This window comes from Danio aesculapii, chromosome 1, assembly GCF_903798145.1.
Source record: "Danio aesculapii chromosome 1, fDanAes4.1, whole genome shotgun sequence".
Taxonomy (NCBI): Eukaryota; Metazoa; Chordata; class Actinopteri; order Cypriniformes; family Danionidae; genus Danio; species Danio aesculapii.
The window spans coordinates 52,021,773-52,046,306 of NC_079435.1; the positions used below are offsets into that span (position 1 = coordinate 52,021,773).

The following is a 24,534-nucleotide window of genomic DNA, read 5'->3' on the forward strand; positions in this document are numbered from 1 at the left end:
TGAAACTGAACATCGAGTAGGGGGCGGGGTGGGGCTTTCTTTTTGCACATTATTCCCTCATAGTAAACTAACAGTAAGAGGGGCGTGGCTAAGAAGCCGTCAAACTGGCATCAACAGAGGACCGCCACTCCAATCAAATTCTGAATATTTGTTCCTGTGATTGAAGATTACCAAAACTATTTTTTCCAGTGGAATAATTTAAACTGATTAATTTTTGACCTAAAGAATAACAATGTGCACTAGCAAAATAAACATTAGAAATTTAAATTTCACACAGACTTTAAAATCTTAAGTCTCCTAATGTTTTCCACAGCTGTATGTACTGTACATTGATTTCACTGTAATGCAACACACTGGACTCGAACCAGAATGACACACTTCACCTTGGCCAGCATACAGAGATGTGATAAGTTCCCACACAAACGCACGTCATGATTTTGCCAAGTACAATGCGATCCTGGATTAACATCTATGTTGATCCTGGAACATAATTTTTGTTTGAAATGTAATCCATACCTATTCTCTACCCCTTAACCCAAACATAACTGTAAATTATTCCCAAAATCTGAGGGAAATAATAGTTGTATAACGATCATGTAGAAGTGCATAAACCAAACCGTAAGCCTGAACTTAACATAAACGGTACACACATCCCTTAATTCTGATTGGCTGATTAGAATGTTGGTCCAGGATCAACATAGATGTTAATCCAGGAGCATGTCCTACTTGGTGAAATCAGGTTGGCGCACACACACACACACACACTGATGATTTAGTACTGTTGTCTTGGTGTGTATTGGAGAGACTGGATGAGCTGTACATCACTGTAATGTTGCATTAGTCATCCTGGTGTTTTCTTCTTCTTCTTCCTCCTGGTGTGTTTGGCGTTTCAGGGAAGTCCATGCTGTGCTCTAGCACTCTTCATCTTCTCTCTGTCTCTCCTGCTCCGCTTCATTCTCTCTCTTCATGGCTCTTTGGTTTAGGTAAATGTCCACTCTTTGGAAAAGCCCAGGGTCACATTGGTCATTGTGTTCGTCCTGAGTGTTTGCTTGCATTATGTTTCTCTCTTTCTTTGGTCCTGGCTTTGACTCTTATGAGTTTATCTTTAAGTTTGAGAGTATACTGCATGCTAAGCTTGTGTTTAATTAGTTTAGATGTAATTTGTTCTTGTTGGTAAATCTAATTATATTTGTCATGTTTTGTATTAACACGTGAATTTGATTTGATTATTTTTCTTTATGATTTGTTGACATCATAAGCTAGACTTGATGATGTCAGTCTTGTAGTTTCAACATGAAATCCAAAGTGACTCAATTTATTTTAATACACAGATAAAAATAAACTTTAAAACTGTAAAAAAATATTAGTATTTTTCCCACATGCTTACGAATTTGCACACACAATATTTTTAGTCACATTTCTTTTCCACTAATGTAATAATTTATCCAATAATGTCAAAAGGTATACAATGCATTTATACTTACCGGCCACTTTATTAGGTACACCTTACTAGTACCGGGTTAGAGCCCCTTTAGAACTGCCTTAATCCTTCGTGGCATAGATTCAACAAGGTACTGGAAATATTCCTCAGAGATTTTGAACCATATTGACATGATAGCATCACACAGTTGCTGCAGTTTTATTGGCAGTACATCAATGACGTGAATCTACCGTTACACCACATCCCAAAGGTGCTCTATTGGATTGAGGTCTGGTGACTCTTGAGGCCATTTGAGTACAGTGAACTCATTGACATGCTCAAGAGACCAGTCTGAGAATATTAACACTTTATGACATTGTCATGCTGCGTTATCATGCTGGAAGTAGCCATCAGAAGATGGGTACACTGTGGTCATAAAGGTATGGATAACAGCAACAATACTCGGGTAGGCTGTGGTGGTGATACGATGCTCAAATGATGGTAATGGGCCCAAAGTATGCCAAGAAAATATTCCCCCACACCATTACACCACAAGTCTGAACTGTTGATAAGGCAGGATGGATCCATGCTTTCATGTTGTTGATGCCAAATTCTGACCCTTCCATCAGAATGTCCCAGCAGAAATCAAGACTCATCAGACCAGGCAACGTTTTTCCAATCTTCTATTGTCCAATTTTGGTGAGTCTGTGTGAATTGTAGCCTCAGTTTCCTGTTCTTAGCTGACAGGAGTGGCACCCGGTGTGGTCTTCTGGTGCTGTATTCCATCCACCACAAGGTTGGATGTGTTGTGTGTTCAGAGATGCTCTTTTGCATACCTCAGTTGTAACGAGTGATTATTTGAGTTACTTATGCCTTTCTATTAGCTGGTACCAGTCTGGCCATTCTTCTCTGACCTCTGGCATCAACAAGACATTTGTGCTCACAGAACTGCCACTCACTGGATATTTTCTCTTTTTCAGACCATTCTCTGTAAACCCTAGAGATGGTTGTGGTCGATTTATATCTGGGTCATTTTACTTTTTTTTTTTTTGTTTTGTTTTTTTTGGTTGTGCATATATTGCATATTTTTGTGTTTTGTTTACATCTTGGTTTTTCCCCAATCTTTACATTTCTATTCTAATTAAATTCATTACATTTTCAGATTTATCTAGGAGTTTTATTATTTGCAGAGTTTATTTCTGGTAATTTATTTAAACTTGGGGAAGATTTATATTCTAATTTGCCTTATTTTAACAGAGAATAACATCATTGAAGAATCATATCAGAGGAGCCTAACTTCAACATCTTTGTAGGCATTTAATTTATTGAACCCGGAGCGTTATCTTAAACTTAATACACGTAGGTGGCACTACAATAATAAGAGTAAAGCAAGACATTTTTAATAATTAAAAGTATAAAAACATTTATTATAATTGTTAATACATTAATAAGTAAAGATATAGCTGTGTTTAATTTTAAAATAATTGTCACACTGAATGATGGAACATTATTTCAACTATTTTATTTAAAAACATTAAATAAAAAGTTAATTTATTTGACTTCATTTTTTAAAATAATAAATGTAACAAAATAAAGCCCTGTATTTTAGCATAAAATAATCTCAAATTATGGAAGTAAATTGAGTCCGTTCATGTTGATTGTTTGATGTAGTTTTGGCTTAATTTACCCATCACATCTGTTTGAGAAATATAATGCCTTTTTGCTTGATACAGATGGAAGCCAAATCCACAAAGACGGTCTTAACGCTCGGAGAAAACTACATTAATGTCCATATGAATGAAAAATGGACCGCTGTTATCCAAAGCCACTTTTCAGCATCAGATTGAGCTGATGTGACTGAACATGGACAAAGATTACGGCTTAAGGAGACATTTCATTCCTACATTTTAGAATCAGAACGATTGTTTATTTACAGGAGGAAATGCACTGATCCCAAATGGACTATAATGTATTTTTGTGTTGTTGTTTTTCAAGGTATTTAATGAACTAGTATTTAATTGAATGACATGACCTGCCGTGTGACCTCGGTGCAAACGAATGCACTTGTAATGCACTTAATTAAGCTAATTCTTCACTTTCGGGGATGATCTGACTTTGAAGAGTCCTAACCTATTTATGAATTGAAAATGTAATTATTATAATAATAGTAAATGACATGCCGGGGGTGTGAGTTTTTACTGCACGCGTAATACTGCAGTGATTACTATATGTAAATGAAGTCCCAATCTGTTATGCTATAGGCAGAGATTGCACTTTTTCCTCAGTTGTTTTGTTGTTGGACAGGGTAACGAACATGATGCCAGTGTAATGATCTCAGGGCTGTTTAAGTACAGTGGCCAAAATTCAGTAATGCTGCAAAATGTGTTGAGAACATGCACTTGCTTTTGTTTTTGAACATGCTTAAATAATGACTTATTTGAGAGAAAAAAAAAAACATTTGAAGGTATTATGTGGAAAATAAAGTTTCCTAAAACATTATATGGTTTATGTTATTGTTAAAGGGGGGGGGGATCTGGTGTTTGTTCTAGAAAGTTTTTCCCTACAGTTTCTCTATTATTAGCCCTCAATCCGGTGAATTCTTGTTCAAATATTTCCCAAGAGCTGTTTCACGGAAAGGAGACTTATTCACGTTTTGAAACAAGATTTCTCAGAAATTTCATTTCTTTTCGGCTTAGTTACTTTAGTGATCAGGGGTCGCCACAGTGGAATGAACTGCCAACTTATCCAGCATATGTTTCATGCAGCGGATGCCCTTCCAGCCACAAATGAACCCTGGGAAACAACCATACACTCTTGCGTGCACACACATACACTACTGCCAATTTAGCTTATTCAATTGACCTGTAGCGCATGTTTTTGCATTGTAGGGGGAAACCGAAGAACCTGGAGGAAACCCACATGAACACGGGGAGAACATGCAAACTCCACACAGAAATGCCATCTGACCCAGCTGGGGCTCAAACCAGCGACCTTCTTGCTGTGAGGCGATTGTGCTAACCACTGCGCCACCGTGATACCCCTAATAGAATTTTTTTCAGGACTAATTTATTTTTTCTTTGCCATAATGACAGTACATAAAATCTTTCTAGTTATTTTGCTAGATAGTAGGATTCTATGGCGGCAAATCAATGCCAATATTAATCGAGCGCAGCGGTGATGTTTGCGCGCGAGGAGAAGTGAACCGTGAGCAGATTACAGATCTACACGCGAGAAAACTACAGCTCGCGAGCGCACAGGGGATCTTCACGCGCGCGCTCAACTGATCCAGCGCGAAGAAAACAAGTCCCGCGCGCGCACCTCATCATCTGTGCGCACGATGTACGCTCTCGCGAGCGAGGTCATGCCTACAGCGCGCGCGCGCGATCAGTTCTCTCCGCTCGTTTGCTGGTTCTTCTCTCTGCTCGCGCGAAACATTTTGCAATTTTGTCAGTCCTGGGGCGGGACTTGGTTCACTTGTTATCTCTAGCGCTATTGGCTACTCTACCTTTCCGGAAGTTAGCCGGGATTGGACGCCGATTAAACGACGAACCATAATTCACGTGATCTTATCATCACCTTAACAAACATGGCTTCAACGACCAGCACGTAAGTAATCATTTCATTTATTATGAAAATTATTGCCTTTGTTAGAAAAGGTAGTTATTAGAAACTTTATTAACAGGCGCCCTACTGACACATTGTCTTGTTAAATCAACTAATCTACTTAATCTTTAATTTATATTTAATTTACAGAAAGCAAATTAAATTTTTTATTATGCTAACTTTGTAGTCAAAGTATCAATACTTCATCAATATATGCAATTGCACCATTGAAGGTAGTAAAACTACATTATTCACAAACTAGTGTATACTTTATATTTGGTATTCTGCTCAAATAAAGTATATAGCATTGCACACTGTATTTTTTCTTTCACATTTAAGTTTTCATTATATAAATTTTGTTTAGAGGGAGCACTGCAAAAAATGCTTTTCTTGTTTAGATTTTGTCTTGTTTCTAGAATAAATATCTAAAATCTCTCATCAAGAAGAATTTTCTTGACGAGCAAAACATATTGTCTTGTTTTGAGAAATAATATGCCAATGTGAGTTTTTCCTTAAAACAAGCAAAATAATCTGCCAATGGGGTAAGCAAATTAATCTTGTTTTTTCTTTTGACGCAAGATTATTTTGCTTACCCCATTGGCAAAAACTCAATTAATATTAACATATTATTTCTCAAAACAAGACAATATGTTTTGCTTGTCAAGAAAATTCTCCTTGAATGTGAAAGAAAAAATACAGTGTGCAATGCTATATACTTTATTTGAGCAGAATACCAAATATAAAGTATACACTAGTTTGTGAATAATGTAGTTTTACTACCTTCAATGGTGCAATTGCATATATTGATGAAGTATTGATACTTTGACTACAAAGTTGCTTTGTGTAAATTAAATATAAATTAAAGATTAAGTAGATTAGTTGATTTAACAAGACAATGTGTCAGTAAACAGGTCGCCTGTTAATAAAGTTTCTAATAACTACCTTTTCTAACAAAGGCAATAATTTTCATAATAAATGAAATGATTACTTACGTGCTGGTCCGTTGAAGCCATGTTTGTTAAGGTGATGATTTTTTAAAATATTTTATTTATTTTTTTTTTTATTATTTATTAATATAATACGTTCAAGTACAAACCATTACGGCATATACAACAATCCAATACTTATAGTGTTAGTGTTGATATAAAAGTACATTACTAGGAACATAACAAAAAAAAAACATAAATAAATACAATTAAATAAAAGTAGGGGCGTGAGAGTCTTAATCAAGTAATAGAAACGAGTTCAAGGCATGTGAAAGTTTTCGGGCATTTTTGTTCCTCATGAAGTGTAAAGACCTTACGAGCATCTTCAGATCATTCCTCCATCCATTGAAATTGGTTTCACCTTTACAAATTTAGATCTATGAATGAAGTGTTTAGCTAGAATAATTAGATTATTAACACAAAAGTCTAGATCTTTGTCTTTCAAAAATATACCAACTTTGATTGAGACCACAGTTAAGGAGTGTATTTGTATCTGTTTGGAATGCAGCCAGTTTTGAAATTCCATCCAAAAATGTTTCATAACTTCACAGTGAAAAAACATATGTTCTACACTTTCAATATCTTTCTCACAAAAACTGCATGAATTGTTTCCCCAGTTAAATTTTTCAAATAAAAAATTATTAGATGGGTATATGTCATTTAAAATTTTAAATACTACTTGTTTAGCCTTAGGAAGAACCGGATACGATAAGTAACGTTTCCTTATTCTTCTTGCTTCTTCTTCATTGAAATCTTGTAGAACATATTTTCTCCTTAATTGACATGGAAAATATTGTTTTGACAATACATTTCTAACAAACTTATTTGTAAACTGTTTGCTATTAACATTAACACCGTCAATACAGAGTGATCTCATTTCTGGTATAGTATCTGAATACAATATAAATTGTTGAACCATTGTTTGTAGGGATATTGGAATGGCCTTGATTACTTTATTGTATTCTCTAAATGAGCATGGAAGATTAAATTTAGCACATAAATCACTATAATGTAAAAATTGACCACAATTATCCATCAAATGTGATATGGCCCAAATTCCTTTTTCCATCCAAGATCCTACAAACAAAGATTTTCGGTTACAAAGAATATATTTATTGTTCCACAGGGGTGTATTGTGTGGAGTAAAATTATGTTTAAATAATAGATACCAGTATCGCAAAACTTGTTGATGAAAATCTGATAATTTCACAGGTAATTTGCATAAATCATAATAACAGCACAGGAGAAAATTAATACCACCCATTTTCCTGAAAACTGCATTAGGAATGGTGTACCAAAATGCATTATTCTGACTAAGAAAGGAATTTAACCATTTTAACTTAAGAACCCCATTCATCACAGAGAAATCTATAGCATTCAGACCACCCTCCTCAATATCCTTTGTTTGTTAAGGTGATGATAAGATCACGTGAATTATGGTTCGTCGTTTAATCGGCGTCCAATCCCGGCTAACTTCCGGAAAGGTAGAGTAGCCAATAGCGCTAGAGATAACAAGTGAACCAAGTCCCGCCCCAGGACTGACAAAATTGCAAAATGTTTCGCGCGAGCAGAGAGAAGAACCAGCGAGCGAGCGGAGAGAACTGATCGCGCGCGCGCGCTGTAGGCATGACCTCGCTCGCGAGAGCGTACATCGTGCGCACAGATGATGAGGTGCGCGCGCGGGACTTGTTTTCTTCGCGCTGGATCAGTTGAGCGCGCGCGTGAAGATCCCCTTTGCGCTCGCGAGCTGTAGTTTTCTCGCGTGTAGATCTGTAATCTGCTCACGGTTCACTTCTCCTCGCGCGCAAACATCACCGCTGCGCTCGATTAATATTGGCATTGATTTGCCGCCATAGGATTCAGCTTAAAGTGCAATTTAAGGGTTTCAAAAACAAGCAAAAGCAGCTCATGGGTAATTAATGATAAGTTTCTTTAAAGAGAAGGATTCTTTAAAGTTTGCGAAACAAAATAATCAGTCCTAGGCACTTAAAAAATGTGTTAAAAATTTTTTAATAACATGGCTGTCACATTAGAAACAGCACTCGTGTACCTATACACATTTCAACAAATTGCGTTTCTGAGCTTGCGTTTCCGATCTGACGCATTTGCGTGCCTATGAATGAAAGTCTATGGGGAGAAAAGTCCTGTGTGACTGCAGCTTGTGCCTTTAAATGTGACTAAGCTGTATAGAAGTGTCTTGAAAAATATCTAGTAACACATTATTTACTGTCATCATAGCTAAGATAAAATAAATCAGTTATTAGAAATTAGTTCTTAAACTATTATGTTTAGAAATGTGTTGACAAAAAATCTCTCCGTTATACAGAAATTGAGGAAGAAAAAAATAAATGAGGCTGATAATTCAGGGGGGTTAGTATTTATATATTGACAGTTGACATTTCTGTGTGGAGTTTGCATGTTCTTCCCATGTTCGTGTGGGTTTTCTCCAAGTGCTCCGGTTTCCCCCACAAGTCCAAACAAAGACATGCAGTATAGGTGAATTGAATAAACTAAATTGGCCATGTCTGTGTGTGAATGTAAGAGTGTATGTGTTTCCCAGTACTGGGTTGCAGCTTGAAGGGCACCCACTGTGTAAAACATTCATTCATTCCATTGTGGAGACCCCTGATGAATAAAGGCACTAGGTTGAAGGAAAATGATTGAATGAATTGGAAACCAGTACATCCACAGTAGAAAATAAACAGGCTATTTGTTCAGTGTATATATTCTTTTGTGTACAGAATGAAACAGAAAGAAAACAAATATTTATTTGTAACAAGTCAATGGAAAGTAAATGATGGCAGAATTATCAGTTTTGTGTGAACTACCCCTTTAAAAAATAAAAGTATCCTTCAATGAAAGAGATACCGCTGATCAGAGATTTGTGCACAAAGGACAAAAATACTGTTAAGTCGCCGTCAGACTTCTCTATCTCTGTTCGTATTGGCTGTAAATTCATTTGCCAAAGTACACACTGATATCATTAACGTACACACACCTTTAGCTACTCTTAACACACTCAAAGGTCAGTCAGTTTCATCTGAACTCCTGCAGGCAGTATGAAGGTGTACGCCACGCTGTGCTTTAGTGTGTGTTTATTTTTACACCAAACTCTGGCGGAGAGTCAATCCGATTTAATCGTCGAGGACAAAGATGTGCTGGTGCTGACAAAAAGCAATTTCCACCGAGCTCTTAAACAACACGAGCAGCTCCTGGTGCACTTCTGTGAGTATATGTGTGTGTTTATGGCTCTCCTGTCTTAAGTCCTGCTCCATAGTGCGATAAATCAATGAGGCGAACAACTCCGAGTAAAAACATTAACGCTAGCTTTAGTTTACTGCATGTTTTTCCCCGCCATGGTTGTTTCCCAGAGTTTCTATTATGTATTTCAAACATAATCTCTTTAAATGAAGCCACTTCACGTGAATGATGGTGCCTGGTATCTCAGGCCTGGTAATTGGGAAGTTTCTGTTTCGATCTCCTCAAGAAATGAACGATGAGTTATCACCACCGAGCCTTTGAGCAAATCACTTAAACAGAGAGGGATTGTGTTGCTCTGGATGTAAACATCTGCTGCTGAATGACTTTTTAGTTACTAATGAAGACACATAAGTGTGTAAAGAAGACAGATTAGAAGACTAGAAGGCACACATGGGGTTTAATGGTGTAAATTATATCACACAGGAAACTTAAAGCTTTTTTTGTACAGTGCATGCTGCCCACAAGTGGTAAAGTTCAAAAATATAATAAAGAACATGATATTCGTATCGTGGGCAGTTCAAAACACTCTCTAATACATGTATCTATTTCTCACCACTTATGTTTGTTTAATCCATTAATTTTCACTAATAAAATCTCCTTGTAAAGCTCTTTTTATGACTGAATATCTTAGAAACGTTTGTCACTCCGAGCATTTCAGTTTAAATACCCAAAAATGTGGAGATTTCTTTAAAGATTACTCCTGGATTCATTATGGATAAATTTTTAAGGCTTATGCCACACCCTACCTGTTATTTTAAATGAAAATCAGACCCTTTTTCTCACTTATGTAACAACTCTACACAAGGTACTTTATACATATGTTCCAGGATTGTCCCCAAATTGCGTTATTCTGGACCAAAGTACGAGACTTTCTATCAGATCTAACGGAAACTCAGATCCAATGCGACCCATTGCTTCTTGCCATGCTGGACGATTCATCAATCTCCTTATCCATCAACCAAAGAAGGACTCTGCAAAAAAAAAAAACAATCCTGAAACTATGGCTGGATCCATCAGCTCCAACTGATCTATCCTGGAGGATCTATCTACTGGACATTATTAGTCTGGAATACACCACAGCCAAACTAAATGGTGCCAGTAAAAAAACTGTACAATTTTGGTTAAATATGAGAGAGACTGTATCATTTATGTTTCAAGCCTGATTTTGTACTTATTATTGCAATATTACTGTTTTTATTTTATTTCACACTTTTTGTTGGGTGGATCTCTGGCTTTGTTCAAAATCAAAATGTTCAATAAAAAAATAATAATAATAAAAAAAAGATTACTCCTGTTAAAGTAACCCTTATGTCCAGCTCATGTGAATATCATGATAAGACATCAGCAATTATCACAATAAGACTCTTTGATGCTGTTAATTTCTTAACCTGTTGTAGATGCTCCTCTGTCTGGCCAGTCTCTGGGCTCGATCCTTGAGTTTAGAGAAGCAGCCGGAGCCCTGAAGGAAGCAGATTCTAATGTGAAGCTCGGAGGAGTGGATGTGAAGAAGGAAAAAGAGCTTGCCGAATCCCTGAACATCACAACACTACCATCAATACGACTCTACCTGTCTGGAGACAAGAATAACCCAGTGTACTGTCCTGGTGAGGTTGAAATATCTTATTGATTAGACAAAAAAGACTTTACTTGCTGTGAATATGAGCATGCATCATTATTTAGGATGATAATGTCTTATAATGGTTGTTGTGTGACTCCTCCCACAGTTCTTAAAAGCTCCGCCTCCATCCTGACATGGCTTAAAAGAAGAGCAGGGCCGAGTGCTGACATCATCAGTAATGTCACACAGCTGGAGAACTTCATGCACGAAGGGGAGCTTGTGGTGCTTGGATTATTTAAGGTTAACTGGGAACTTATTTTAGTTCATCTGTTTTTTTATATTAGTAAAAAAAAACAAATCAGAATAATTGGAGTCATCACTCATGGGAGTTTAAGGCCCAATCCCAATTCTACCCCTTAGCCCTTCCCATTGTCCCAATTCTCTTTAGCTTGAAGGTGTAGGGCTAAAGGGGAAGGGGTAAATACCTCTTCGAATGAAGATTTTTCAGGACCACACTCGAAACCAAGGGGTAAGAAAATTTGCCAGAATACACCAGCTACAACAGCAGGATCGCAAAAATAGAATTGGGTTTGGGCCTAAAGGTGCAGTATGTAAGTTTGACACCCAGTGGTTGAACTAGGTAAACACATTTTCACTCCGCCCCTCCTCTGACGACTCCATGCAAGGGCAGGTTGCCAGATTGACAACATCAACAGGAGCGTGCCTGACTATCGAGCCCATACCTTCCGTTTTTCCCTGGAATCTCCCGTATTTTACAATTCTATCCCTCTATCATCCCGTAAAGGTATTTTTCCCATATTTCTCTCGCATTTTCAATCTTTCTATGAAGGGTGGCAGTAAACGTTATAGGAGCAATCCTCCTTATACACAACCCATACTGCCAAACCACCAAGGGCCACCCCTTGTTCTTAAATGTGAATCTGTTCTGTGCTTTCATTTTATTTAGGCATGGAAATACTTTGAAATAAATATGAAAACGGCGGGATTCCCTTCCTTTTCATCACAGGCGTCGTTGCCCCTCCTATGCAATCCATAAAACAGTCAGTTCATGTAGCGGTGTGTGACTTAAAAAAAAGTTATGAACGCAATCAAATGCTTTCATAAAAGATCTGTGCATTTTTAAAGTAACCTTTCTTATTTAATGTAATCAAATGAAAAATCTAAATGAGAGATTGATTCGTTGCTCTTTAATCAGAATGTTATACAGTGAAGAAAAGGTTAATGAGATTTGATAACTTGATTCAATTTCTTAATAATAGCTTATATTAAATATCCCTTATTTTCACACCCCAGTGTTGACAGGTATGCTTGTATTGCAGTGTTTCCCAAGCCTGTTCTTGGAGGCACACCAACAGTACACATTTTGGATGTCTCCCTTATTTGACCCATTCATTTCAGGTTTTGGAGTCTGTTCTGATGAGCTGATGAGCTGATTCAGGTATGTTTGAAAAGGGAGAGGTTGAAAATGTGTGCTGTTGGTGTGCCTTCAGGAACAGGGTTGGGAAAAACTGCTATATTGTATTGTTTAATTTTTGTCAGGAAAATGTAGAATCATTCATTTTCTTTTCGGCTTATCCCTTTATTAATCTGGGGTCGCCACAGCAGAATGAATTGTCAACTTATCCAGCATATGTTTTATGCAGCGGATGCCCTTCCGGCCGCAATCCATCACTAGGAAACACCCATACACTCTCATTCTCACTCATGCACTATGGACAATTTAGCTTAGCCAATTCACCTGTACCACATGTTTTTTTTTTTGGACTTGTGGGGGAAACCTGAGCACCCGGAGGAAACCCACGCCAACATGGGGAGAACATGCAAACTCCACACAGAAATGACAACTGACCCAGCCGGGGCTTGAACTAGCGACCTTCTTGCTGTGAGGCGATTGTGCTACCCACTGCGCCACCGTGCTGCTGAAAATGTATGATCATAATAAGTTAAATACTTGTGCTGATTACTTTTAAGTTAATTTGGCCAAATTATTTTAAAAAGTCAGTTCAAATGAAAAATGTCATTGTGTTTTGTGTATGTGGTGAAAATGTTACAAAAGAATCAGATCAAATAAATGAATCATTTATGAATCAGAAGTGTTAAAGATATATTTTGAACATTTTAACTTTTTCAAGTGATACGGTAATTTTATAAAAGTGGATCAATGGAATCAGTGTTTCTCAACCACGTTTCTAGTGGAGCACCAGCACTGTGTGTTTTGGATGTCACACCCATTACAGGTCTTTCAGTCTCTGCTGATGATCTGAATCAGGTGTATTAGGTTAAGGAGACATGGAAAATGTGCAGAGCTGGTGGTCCTCAATGAACATGGTTGCACTAAATGAATCATTCATGAATCAGACATAACTAATATGTTTAGTGCGTTAAATCGGTTGGCAAATTTTATCAAATAATTCCAAAAGTAAATTTTAATGAAGGATTGATTGATCAGAGAAAGCTAAATATATTTTAAAGTATTCAAATGTCGTTAGAATTGGTATGTGAATTTTATTAAAGAGTCTAAAATATCTCATTTGAAAATAACTTAACAAGTGGTACGCTAATTTTATGAAAGTGTATCAAATGAATCAGATATACTAATTGACTCATTGATGAATCAGCCATAACTAAAATGTTAAGTGCATTAAATTGTTTGGCAAATTTTATGAAATAATTCCACAAGTAAATTTTAATAAAGGATTGATTGATCAGACAGTTAAAGATATTGTTTAAGTATTCAAATGTCTTAATGTGAAATTTATGAGTCTAAACTATTAAGCTTGAAATATCTTTATGCATATTTTGATTTGACGTTGAATTCAAAGGAACCTGTTTTTAACAATGGATTCATTCATAAAAGAGTCATACTCATAACTAAAACCTCAAAATATCTTATCTAAGGTGTTGTGAGTTCAAATGAAGGACTAATGCCTCATAATAACCCATACTAAATAGGTTTTATAGTACAGATTCTAATGAAGCTCATCAATGTTTCTGCATCACAGGATCTTGAGGAAGGCGCAGTGAACATGTTTTACGAAACCGCTGCAGACGTGGCTGATCTGCCTTTTGGAGTAACGGGCCATCATGAAGTTTTCAGCCAGTTTGAGATCAGCAGAGACTCTGTTCTCCTCATCAGAAAGGTCAGCTCTCTTTTAAAATGTGCAAGAAGACAGTAAGGTGCTTTCATTTTAAGGTATATTGCCGAATTGTGTCTCATTCATTCATATTTTCTCCGTAGTCTAAACCTGACCAGCAGTTTGAGATGGAGAGCAGCACAGTGAAGACAGACCTCGTTCACTTTATCAGACTGTATGAGATGGAACTTGTGACCGAATACAATGGCGTGGTAATTTTGTATTTTGATATACAGTTGAAGACTGAATTATTAGGCCTCCTGAATGATGACAGTACATCATATTTTACTAGATATTTTTCAAGATACTAGTATTCAGCTTAAAGTCACATTTAAAGGCTTAACTAGGTTAAATAGGCAAGTTAGGGTAATTAGGCAACTGTCATTGTATAACAGTGTTTTATTTTGTAGACCAGTGCTTCCCAACCCTGTTCCTGGAGGCACACCAACAGTACATATTTTGAATGTCTCCCTTATCTGACCCATTAACTTCAGGTTTTGGAGTCTCTTCTGATCCTCTGATGAGTTGATTCAGGTGTGTTTGATTAGGGAGAGGTTGAAAATGTGTACTGTTGGTGTGCCTTCAGGAACAGGGTTGGGAAACACTGCTGTAGACAATCCAAATCAAAAATTGATTAAGGGGGCTAATAATATTGACCTTAAAATGTTTTTTTTTTTTTTTTTTTTTTTTAATAAAAATGGTTTCGTAAAACAAATAAGTTTCTTCAGAAGAAAAAATATTTAGGGAAATACTGTGAAAAATTCTGTTGAACAGTATTTGGCATTTTGACATGTAGTAGCAAAATCAACAAGCTGCTTTCTTTCTTTTTTTTGTTCTTCCTCACAGACGGCATCTAAGATCCTGAACTCAGTGATACTGGATCATTTGCTTCTGTTCATTAGTAAGACTGAGGGAGGATTTGAGGAGATCTACGACGCTTATAAAACCACTGCAGAAAAATTCAGAGGGAAGGTCAGTATCATTCGCTTTACATTTAGACATAACATTAACATTAGACACTTCAAACCACTAACAGAGTTTCTCACTGTTTTGAGCTCAATATGCAAACCTCAAAGCAGACAGCACATGGCATGTTTAAAACAGAATTTTATGCATTTATCAAACTTTTGTTTTCAAAATGAGCTTGAGAAATTCACTGAAATATCACCATAACAGAGTTAACAAATAATCAATTACTTTTGGTGTATCCTAAATATTTTGTACAAATGATTAAGAGGAAAATAATAACATGCCTCAATGTCTTCCAGGGTTTCCCACCAGCAAAGTAAAATCACTTGGAGTAAGGCACATGCTTTTTCTATCAGTGCTGAAAGATGTTTTATAGTGAATGTAACAGAGTTGACCAGATCATGGAGACAGACACATAATTTTTTTAACTGAAATTACAAATAACATAGACAAAAATATGTTTCCTGTAAATGTTTATTTAACATGGGCTGCATTTACATTGCAGTGTTTAAGTGACTCAATTCCGATTTCTTTTCTCTCATGTGGCACAGATCGGATTTGGCCCATGTATGTGCAAGCAAGACAAAATCACATGGATTCCAATTTACTCAAATCAGATTTAGGCCTTGTTCATATGTGGAAATTTACCCGATATGAATCGGATTCATGCCCTCGTGTCTGCAGTGTAAGCAGGTAGATCAGATTGTCTGTCAATGCTTTTATTTCAGAATTCAGCAGAGGCCTAACCTTAAATCTCATACACGAGGACTTTTATTTTGTCATGTAGCACAAGCATTTAGGCATGTTAACGAGAGCGAGACCGCAATATCTACCACGTTACCAATATAAACTAATATAAAACTATTGCATGCATCACGTGCATAAATCACGCCGTGGACATTACATTAAAATTCCCATTGGTTCAAAAGAAGATGGCCAAATGAGAAATTTTCTGTCATAAACTATAGTAAAACAATCTGTCAAAAGAATTTAAAAATATGAAACCCTGTGAACAGATTAAATACAGGAACGCAGAAAAGAGCGATCTTTTTATTATCAGCTGTCAATCAGCGCCCGCTGTTTTTTTCCTGCTGATCCTGCTTTGCCGTGTGCAGTGTAACTGCAGACAATCGGATAAAAGATGTAAGCCAGTCATCAAAAAAGATTTGCAGTGTAAATGCAGCCTTAGTAAACTAAACATACACAAATTATTTTTGATAATTGAAGCTGAATGTATGATTCAGGATTGCAATTATTAATAAAATAATTCCAATTTACCAAAATGTAAAAAAAGACTTCGTGAATGTGTGTTTGACACACTCCATGTTGATTTTGTGCTTTAGTATTAGACCATTTATTTCTGAACGTTTTCCAGATTTATTACTTTTTTTTTTTTTGCTAATTTATATAATAATGTTCTGTCACTTCTCCCATTCATTGAACCTAAATAGGGATTTTTTACACTCCTTTAAAACAACCAAGTCCTGTTTTTGTTATTTTAAAATAGATTTGGTAAGGACAAGTTGGAGAGTTTCATGCCCCTCAGATGAAGTGAACGTATTTAAAAAAAAAAAAAAAAAAGGAAACATCCATCATGGTCGCCCTGACATTGTGGGTCAATTAGGAGTTAAATATATGTTGTTTTTTTCCTAATGAGAATGTTTTTAATGATATTTCAGGACCTTCACTAATATGTCAAAAATCAAGGCCAATAGTGACTGGAATCTCTCTCTTTAGATTCTGTTTGTGCTGATCGACGTGAGTGAGCTACGCAATGGCCGTATGATGGAGTATTTCCATGTGAGGTCAGAAGAGGCTCCTCAGGTCCGGATGGTCAATTTATCAGACAACCTTCAATACCAGCTGCCATCTGATCAGTTTGACACACACACTCTGATGGAGTTCTGTCTCGATTACCTGGATGGGAAAGCTAAGGTGAGTATACTTTCATCACCTAAAGAACACTTTACCTTGCTAGTACCAGGTTGGATCCTCCTTTTACCTTCACAGAGTAGATTGAACAAGAGACCAGAAACATTTCTGAGCTGTCTGTGGTCAACTCAGACATGAAAATGCACAGTTTATTCAGATTGATTGGGTGCACATCCATTATTAGATATTTATGTTAATGAGCAGTTAAACAGGAGTGCATACAAATTTATATTAAATGTATAAAAAAAAGCATTGTGCATTTCTAATGGTGCTTTCACACCTAGACTTTTGTTTCGGAAGCTGGTGCGTTGCCCCAGGTAGCGTGGTTCCTTTGGCATATGTGAATCTAGCAATCGTGTTTGAATCTGCGCCAAAATGAGACCGCCTGAATGAGGTGGTCTCAGCTTGATTAAAACGAACTCTGGAGCAGATCGATTGTAGTGAGAAAGCAAAACGATCCGAACCAGGCTATATCACAGTGCATTATGGATACACAATAGGCATATACAGTGGAAGTCAGAATTATTAGCCCTCCTTTGATTTATTTTGTATTTTTTTTCTTTAAGTTTAACAACTTTATTAATCCCACCAGGGGCAATTAGATTAGGGTAATAGCTTTTCATGATTCAACAAACACAGACACATCGCTTACAAACAGTGTTAAAAAACAAAACAAAAACAATAACAATCCAGCATGCTTCATGTATAATTTCATAAATAGTTTAAAAAAAAAAAAAAAACACAACCTTGGAAAAACACATGTATTAGAAATGTAAATTTAAAACTTGCTAAAATGTAATGTTGTAAAGCCTTACTGCCTCTGGAACAAATGTAAATTTATATCTGTTGGAAGAGCATTTAATGCTTCTTAACCTTCTTCCAGAGGGCAACAGAACAAAAAAAGGCTTCACAGGATGGGAGTCATCTCTTATCACACTTTGAGTTTTCCTTAATACTTGCTGTTCATGTAACTCTGCTAGACTCCTCAGAGATAGACTAATAATCTTGGAGCAAGTCTTGACTAAATTTTGTAGTCGATTTTTCTCTCTAACGGAAAGTGAAGAGAACCAGCATAAAAAGGAAAAGCTTCATAAACTCTCGATATAAGTGGTATAAAAAGTTCTCAGTATGCGTTTTTCTACACAGAAAGAGTTCAGTTTTCTAAGAACATACATTCTCTGGTGCACTTTCTTAGCAACAGCTTCTGAATTCTGCTGGAACTTTAATGTGGTATCAAATATTGTACCAAGATACTTATATTCCTGTACCCTTTCAACTTGTTTTCCGTTAAAATACACTGGTTTCACTTCTAAGGCATTTTTTCTTTTTTAAATATTTCCCAAATGAAGTTTAACAGAGCAAGGAAATTTTTACAGTATGTCTGATAATATTTTTTCTTCTGAAGAAAGTTTTATTCGTTTTATTTCGGCTCGAATTAAAGCAGTTTTTCATTTTTTATGAACCATTTAAGGTCAAAATTATTAGCCCCTTTAAGCTATATATTTATTTTGATAGTCTACAGAACAAACCATCGTTATACAATAACTTGCCTAATTACTCTAACCTGCCTAGTTAACTTAATTAACCCAGTTAAGCCTTTAAATCTCACTTTAAGCTGTAAAACTGCTGTTTAACTCAGTTAAACAGAAATGGGGGGGGGGGGGGGGGGGGGGGGGAAATAAACAGGGGAGCTAATAATTCAGGGGGGCTAATAATTTTAACTTCAATTATATATGGCTATATAAAGAGAGAATTACGAGCAGGGCCGGATGTCATAATTTATACCGTAAATGTGCGTTTCATGTCGAATATGAAAGCATGCTGAATTATTAACGAGAGCGGTTTATCCGTTAGGGAAATGTACTAAACTGCAGTTTTGGTTTGTCTGTTATTTTTTCTTTATAATGTAAAGCCTATAATGCACAATTCTAACCAACAACTCTGTATGAGAAAGTCTTACCTCTGACTTATATTTGGTGACAATGTCTGTGGGTGTCACCATTAAAAATGAAAGCTTTTTGCTTATAATATCTTATTGCTCATCGTCATGAATTAAAATAATGACGCATGACAGCTGAGCAGACCTCTGACCAATGTGAGGAGAGGTTACTCGCACGTGACTTGTTTTAGCTCTATTGGTCCTTTTAGAAACTTTGCTGTGTGAAAGACAAGCGCACCAAGAACAAAGTGCAACACTGTAACAATTTTAATCCCAATTGCGGAACAAAATAATCGATCTACAGGTGGGAAAACACCCTGAGTGCACCCTCCATCTTAAAAGGACTCAATAAGGAAAATAATGTTTACTTGGTATAGACCACATTGAGGAATGTAAACAAAAACAATGGTTCCAATGTATTTCCTCTTACATTTTTAATTTCTATAGCTACCGAGAACCCAAAAAGAGCCAGATATTGATACATAATGTTATGATAGCTGTTTTAACATTAAGTTATGATTGAATTGCCTCTTACAGTTATGAAATAGTTTGATAACATGCTGGAAATGTTCATGGGCTAATGACATGACCACACTGAAATAGGCTATAGTTAGATTACTGTATAGGTTTAAAGTAGCTCTAATGCAAGAGAGTATGGGTGTTTCCCTGTTTTGGGTTGTGGCTGGAAGAGCATCAGCTTTGTAAAACATATGCTGGATAAGTTGGCGATTCATTCCACTGTGGCGACCCCTGACTTATAAAGAGACTAAGCCAAAAAGAAAATGAATAGCTCTAAAGTCCAGTGTTGTTTTCATATGTATGATTGTTTATTTTTGTAGCACCGTGGTCCTGCGAGACGCAACATTTTGTTCCACTCTATGTCCACAAAGCCTGACTTGACACAATCTGTCTTCTTTGTGTGTTGCAGCCTAAGATGCAAAGTGAGCCAATTCCTGCAAACTGGGACACGCAGCCAGTTAAAGAACTGGTTGGGATGAACTTTGAAAAAGTGGCCTTCAACCATAACAACAACGTCATTGTGTTGTTCTGTAGGTACATTAAGCTCCATCTTGATGTATATACCAGTATTGTTTCTCTTTAGATAGCTTGTAGGTACATGATATGAGTAAAGAGCTGTTAAATGTGCATTATAAACACATGTATGATCATTCTTTTAATAGATGCACCGTGGAACAGGGAAAGTCGTGCTCTGTTTCCACTGTGGGAGGAGCTTGCTGATCACTTTAGTCAAAATCATGATGTCGTCGTCGCCAAAATTGACATTACTGCCAATGACATACACCTTCATCTGGGAGAGAAATATCCATCCATCAAATTATTTCCAGCGCTTTATTCAGAGAGAGTAAGTAGTTGACTGCTTTCACATTTAAATATGATGAGAATGATGGTTGACAGCCATATTGTTGTGTTTTGGACATTTTTGTCTATTCCAGCTTAGTTTTGTTTATATTTTTGCCTGTGTTAATAATACCAACTGCATACATTTGGGCTCAGGCATGTATGTCTATTGGAGTATTTATACATAACCAGTCTTACACTTGGTTTAAAAAGTTCCCTTCAGTACCTTTAGTACAAAAATGCCTTTTTTCTTCACCCTTTCCCTTTAACTATGAAATGCAGTTTAATTCAAGTTTATTTGTATTGCACTTTTTACAATGATTATTGTTTAAAAGCAGCTTTACAAAAGGTGGCCATTATTACATTACAATCAAATTAAAGTTACAATCAAACATAAGTTAAATAAAAAGCTGCAGTTTTATATCATATAGGTGATGTCTATGGGGACATTTTAATGAAGAGCATTTGTGTAGTAAGTGTATGTGTTGTCCTTGAAGTGCTCAGTGGTTGGCTTCATCAATTCGTATGTGTTGTAAATGCAATATTTGATCATATTTTTACATTCACATATTTTATTCCTTGATTGCACCTTCTTGTTGATTATTTGTTGTTGTACAGAATGAGCTTCATTTTGAAGTTCAGTGGTCTGTTCTTCGTACCTCTCTTAAATGATCTAAGATGATTGGATCCTGGATCTTTTAAACTTGATAACTGATCTCTGGCTAAATTGGTTCAACAAGTTCGCAAATCAGATTAAAATATCTGGATGAACTGATCTGAGATTGCTGCGTGTGATGTGAAGGATTAATCTATCGATCAAAAAATGATGATCAGCAATTCAATGATTGGCTGACAGCACAGCAGCGTAATGACATCATCTGATTATTATTTAATTATACATAAAATTCACAATTTGTTAAATATGATACGCAATATGATATTTAGTTATTTATTTAGTTCAACTGTTAGCGCGGCTTTTCTTTATTATAGTAGGCGGTTTCTTAATCAGTGTGAGGAATAACTGGATGGTTAAATCAATTTTGCATCACAAAAGCATTTTGATGTTGGTAAAGATGTCTGCAGCTTTTTTTGAAGCATCAAATCACCGTCATATTAACTGGCAGAACATGTTCATGAATGAAACATAAATGTATTATTACTTTTAAAAAAATAAGTCGAATATTGTGCATGTCTATTATCTTACACAAGTTGTACTAAAGCATTTATATCCAAGTCCATAACAATACATTTTCTCTTTGAACCACCAGCAGGTGACAGTCTCTGTACTTTTATTTCGGAGTGCAGATTGCATAAGTTTTTATTAATATACATTTTTAAACTTTATATATATATATATATATATATATATATATATATATATATATATATATATATATATATATATATATATATATATATATATATATTCCCAAGTGTATATACAGTAATTACTTAATTACTGTAAGAAAATATCAGAATTCGGTACATACTTAAATTATTATCTTTGCTTGAAAAGACCTGATCTAATCCTGTTTATATGAAATAAGCCTGCTCCTGAGCATGTTTGAGCTACCAGAACTGTTGCTATGACAACAACTCTCAGATGAGTTTTGAAGAACAAATGATCCTGGATCGTGTCAAATCGTCAATAACCAAATCCAGCTAACTGAGTAATTCACTCATGAAGAAGAACCCCAGAAGGCCCAGAGCACCTTGTTTTTCTTAAGAAAATGCTCATTTATTTTTGTCTTGTAGATTTTAGACAAAGTTGAAGTTAAAAACGTGTTCTCACTGCCAAACCTCTAAATATGTGATGCTTGAGTCAATTTATAGCTTAAAAAAACATTTCATAACAGAGGAGGCTGTAGAGCTGTAGTTGCGGCCACTGCCAGTGAGCGCCTGCTGCTTATTTAAAGCATCAAACTAAAAATTGTGATTAAAACTGATGCTAGAGAGAAAAAAATAAATAAATTGCTAATAAATAAAGTCACTAAAAGTTGCTATAAAGATTATATATATATGATGTTTTGTGACATGAAAAGTTTTGTCCACTTTAAGATGATCTGACACACAAAGACCAATAAGTTGTATTTTGAAATAATCCTGCTAAAACATTTTCCAGGTGGTACCATATTCCGGCAAGAGGAAGCTGAAGCCTATAGTAACATTTATGAAAACAGAGATCGAAAAAGCCAAGACAGAGAAAGCCAAGGTATCGCATATTACATATCGTTTAATACACACATTAACATTGTGCAGACTCGCCATGCTCTGTGTGTGTGTGTTGCAGGAGGAGCAGCGGAGAAAGAAATATCTGGAAGAACAGAAAGCTGCACAGAAAGAGGAACTCTAATGTGGGGTTTGCTGTTAATTTGTTCGACGTATAAATGTATGACTTTAATAATAAGTGAAAGATGTATTACACTGAAATTAAAATACTGACAGTAAAGCACTTGCAAAAAGTACTACACTAATTCGACTTTGTCAAGATCTTTCCCGTTTGACTGATTATGAGAGTAGCAGGTAATTTCAATGTATACAACTAAAGTTCTCCAAAATAAGATGCCATGGTAACTGTATAAGCCATTGATGCCGTTTACAATATGATATTCTTCAGTCTAACGTTGAAAGAATGAATTGCACACAGCGCTCATGTCCACTAGAGGGAGCCACGGCTCCAAAGTGCTGTCTGAGTTTCTACACCACCTCATACCTACACCAAAAACAACTTGCACTTCTGATTAGTTTATTATCGAAATATAAAGATCACGTGAGCTTTCCAAAAGCAGAATAGGATTATGACTGGTCAATACTGCCATGAAGGCATGCCAAAATGCATACTGTAGCAACTGTGCAGGATCATTTGTGTGTGCAATGATTTTGAGAACGATGATGATGTTTTGTTTAAAATGACATTCAAGGGAAAACTGTTGCCTGTATCTTTAGGCACAGACTGAGCTTATTACAGTTTTGCTTTTTAATTTTTTTTTACATTGTTACATTAGTGGTTTTGTTAGATTTAGTGGACTTGTTTTATATATATATATATATATATATATATATATATATATATATATATATATATATATATATATATATATATATATATATGTATATAAAATCTCTTAGTTTTCATTTACAAAAATATCCTTGGCACAGACTCAACACTCACTGTCTTTGTTGCTTAGGCTAATCATGCCTGATTAACCCACACAACTGTGTACAAACCAAATCCCTTTGCTAGTTACTATTCTGACCTGTGATTTCAAAAAGAGCGGAGGAAATGTGTTATTGTGAAAATATTTGCAACATATGTCTTGCAAAAAATAAAAATATCAGAATTTATAGTAGGCTACACTAGTCAACAGCGCTGAAAGATCCAGTCAGGAATAGTTGTACTTTACCTCATGCCTGCTAACAGAGACTTGTATCCCTTTCTTTAAAGTGATAGTTCACCGTCAAATGAATATTTACACACCCTCAAATGATTCTAATCCTTCCTTTCTTCTGTTGAACACCAAAGCAGATATTCTGAATAAATCTGGAAACCCGGAACCATTGACTTCAATAGTAGGAAAAAGAAAAAAAAATGTTACAGGCTTCCAACATTTTTCAAAATATCTTCTTTTGTGTTCAACAGAAAGAAACTCAAAGGTTTTAAACAAGGGAGAGTAAATGATGACATCATTTTTGGCCAAACTATCATAACATAAAAGCATCTATCTGGAAACAATGCTGTGGTGACCCAAAACCCCCTCATGAAGTAACCCATTGCATTTACCTGACAAAAGGGTGCTAATCAGGATCAGTTAAACATTGTCGTGAAAATTCTCTGATCCATTTAGGCTGAAGTGACAAACTACAAGCTTTACATGTTTATATCAGTTTTATATCTTCGAAAGGCAATTTTCGTCAATATTTTGTTGCACACTAGCTTATAGTCATCTTAAAAACAAGCAGTACTGATACTAACATCTAAAAAACATTTTATTTTCATGGGACCTTTAAGGAGAATCTCACAAAACTCAAAATATCTTAAAAACTGAACGCTATCACAGTAAAGTACGGTCACTTTATTTTGATGGTCCGTTTGTTGAACTTAAGTTGCATTGCAAATAATTCTCATTAGATTATAAGTAGACATGTGCTTGCAAAGTTTCTTATAGTCATTTAAATGTCTGTTGAAGGAGCAGTATCAACAGATAAGTATAAGATTGAGTATTAGTAGATAAGACAATCTACTAATACTCAAAATGGACCATCAAAATAAAGTGTTACCTAAAGTACAGCTCTATTTTTACAGTCTATACTACAACATGCAAGTGACTAAAATACAGTTTTAGTGTGATTGG

General features: G+C 35.8%; 2 protein-coding genes across 4 annotated transcripts in view; both read left to right on the forward strand.

Annotated features, from left to right (window-relative positions):
* The window catches only part of ubn1 (ubinuclein 1), a 25,336-nt gene extending 21,447 nt beyond the window's left edge, over nucleotides 1-3,889 (forward strand). For 2 of the 3 annotated variants that reach the window (XM_056462515.1, XM_056462524.1), the window contains 2 exons: nucleotides 894-983; nucleotides 3,154-3,889. In XM_056462515.1, the coding sequence (XP_056318490.1) occupies nucleotides 894-983; nucleotides 3,154-3,206 (143 nt within the window). In that variant the 3' untranslated portion in view covers nucleotides 3,207-3,889. The remainder of the gene's footprint in view (nucleotides 1-893; nucleotides 984-3,153) is intronic. The other variant, XM_056462535.1, reaches the window with a different exon arrangement.
* Nucleotides 3,890-9,033: 5,144 nt separating this feature from the next.
* zgc:136472 (uncharacterized protein LOC678514 homolog) lies at nucleotides 9,034-22,652 on the forward strand. Its single transcript, XM_056462549.1, has 11 exons — nucleotides 9,034-9,234; nucleotides 10,668-10,874; nucleotides 10,995-11,128; nucleotides 13,852-13,989; nucleotides 14,088-14,195; nucleotides 14,830-14,955; nucleotides 16,690-16,887; nucleotides 19,752-19,872; nucleotides 20,005-20,186; nucleotides 22,305-22,394; nucleotides 22,473-22,652. The coding sequence occupies exons 1-11, from the start codon at nucleotides 9,069-9,071 to the stop codon at nucleotides 22,533-22,535; spliced, it is 1,533 nt and encodes a 510-aa protein (XP_056318524.1). The 5' UTR covers nucleotides 9,034-9,068; the 3' UTR covers nucleotides 22,536-22,652.
* Nucleotides 22,653-24,534: the final 1,882 nt, after the last annotated feature.